General features: G+C 33.6%; 1 protein-coding gene across 1 annotated transcript in view; it reads left to right on the top strand.

Annotated features, from left to right (window-relative positions):
• The first annotated feature begins 812 nt into the window (after positions 1-812).
• Positions 813-1,725, top strand: part of TANC2 (tetratricopeptide repeat, ankyrin repeat and coiled-coil containing 2) — a 203,718-nt gene continuing 202,805 nt past the window's right edge. The window contains exon 1 of the mRNA XM_012659605.1: positions 813-1,017. Within this exon, the coding sequence (XP_012515059.1) occupies positions 813-1,017 (205 nt within the window). The remainder of the gene's footprint in view (positions 1,018-1,725) is intronic.

The raw sequence follows: 1,725 nt of genomic DNA, 5'->3' as shown, positions 1-1,725 counted from the left end.
AAATTTATCATTAGCGTTACTTCAAGTACTTTTGACACTGATCACTTAGCATTTTAAAAAGGATAAAATTTTTTTGGTGTTTGAAAAATATATACTTTTATTCATTGTTTCAGTAATTTATTTGGGTAGAAAACTGAAGAAAAAGGAATCATCATTAAAGTAGGTAAACCGGCATATGTTACCACCAACCTGTTTGATAAATTATTCATTCCTTTGCATCAAAACTTACAAAAGAGGTAAGTGATCTCAGACTGTTCGGCTTCTACAGAGAAATTATATAATTTTGTATTACATTAATATTGTTCAATCTATTTTATTAGACAAACTTTTAGAATAAGGTATTTTTCCTTGCTTTTATTTATTGTCTCTGGGCAGCTGCCATGTATCAAAAAGACACTTCTTTGCATTAAGAACTTTATTTAACCTCAGCTGAAGAGATTTTTTTTTCCTCTGTCTAAAGAAAATTATCAACAAGACAAACTTCAAGCCTTCTGAAAAGTTTTATTGATTGCGAGGAAAACTTGTGCTTAATAAAAAAAATTCTCTATTCTATTAATGAATGGCAATGATAGAATACTTGTTACTGGAAATTCCCTAGGCAGAAAAACTGGGCGTAGTCTCTGCTAACGTTAAATTCATCGAGTTTCACCTTAATTGTAGAACCCAAAATCTCTTATTCTGGAAAGCAAAACTGAATAGAGCCTAATAAATGTAAAAGCTGTGCATGTAGATTATTTCTTCTTTTTTCATCAAGGCATTTGTTTTACCTTAAGATATACTTTACTTTAACAACTGGTCAGTTTATGTTATTCATGATTCCAATTTTTCAGACCTCAGCAATCACCCAGCGGATAAGTCCCTGCTCCACCCTGACTAGCAGCACTGCTTCTCCACCAGCCAGTAGCCCCTGCTCTACCCTCCCACCAGTCAGTACAAATGCAGCTGCCAAGGATTGCAGCTATGGGCCTGTTACTAGTCCAACATCCACACTTGAAAGCAGAGATAGTGGCATCATTGGTGAGTTGGTTTTTGTGTTAATCATTTTGTGAACTTTTTTTTCCTTTTTAAGATAATTACACAATTTAAGGTTTTAAAAAATTCTGCTTTTGAGTTGTTAAGATATATCTATATAACTTATTCTGGTCTTTTTAATGATGCTGGCAAGAGAAACTTAAATGTAAAAATGAAAGGTATCCCTCCCTGCCTAACCACTCCTTTTTAGGCCATTACTTGATAAGGAGTGGATAAAAAAAATTGTCTGTTGCTTCCTGTAAATTCACATACACCATCTGTCTAACAACAAAAGTGGTTCAGAAGAGTTCATTCCTCACTGGTATCATAGAGAGTTTTATGAAAACAGAGGAGATTAAGATTAAGTGGCTAAATACTTACAATTAAGTTATTCTGGGATCTGTTTGGGAAAACAAATATCAGTTCTTTAATTAGTTTTGGGAGCCCTTTCAGACTTTGTTTTTCTTCTTGTCAATAAGACATCCTTGTGTTTTTACCTTCCACAAAGTAGAAAAATGGTATTTCTTTGCTTATGATTCAGGAATCTTAGACCGGTATGTTCTTATGGCAAACTTGGGCAAAACGGAATTTAAAACTTGTAAGTATCCAAGCAAAGAAATTTGCTATCTCATTTCTCTTGTGTATTTCCTAATACCTTTCTTTACAGAAGATACTAGTCGACCAGGATTCAGCACCCTTTTATGATAAGAACTC

This window comes from Propithecus coquereli, unplaced genomic scaffold, assembly GCF_000956105.1.
Source record: "Propithecus coquereli isolate 6110/MARCELLA unplaced genomic scaffold, Pcoq_1.0 Scaffold119, whole genome shotgun sequence".
Taxonomy (NCBI): domain Eukaryota; kingdom Metazoa; phylum Chordata; class Mammalia; order Primates; family Indriidae; genus Propithecus; species Propithecus coquereli.
The sequence above is the reverse complement of the archived record's forward strand: the minus strand, read 5'-3'. Positions and strand labels throughout refer to the sequence as shown.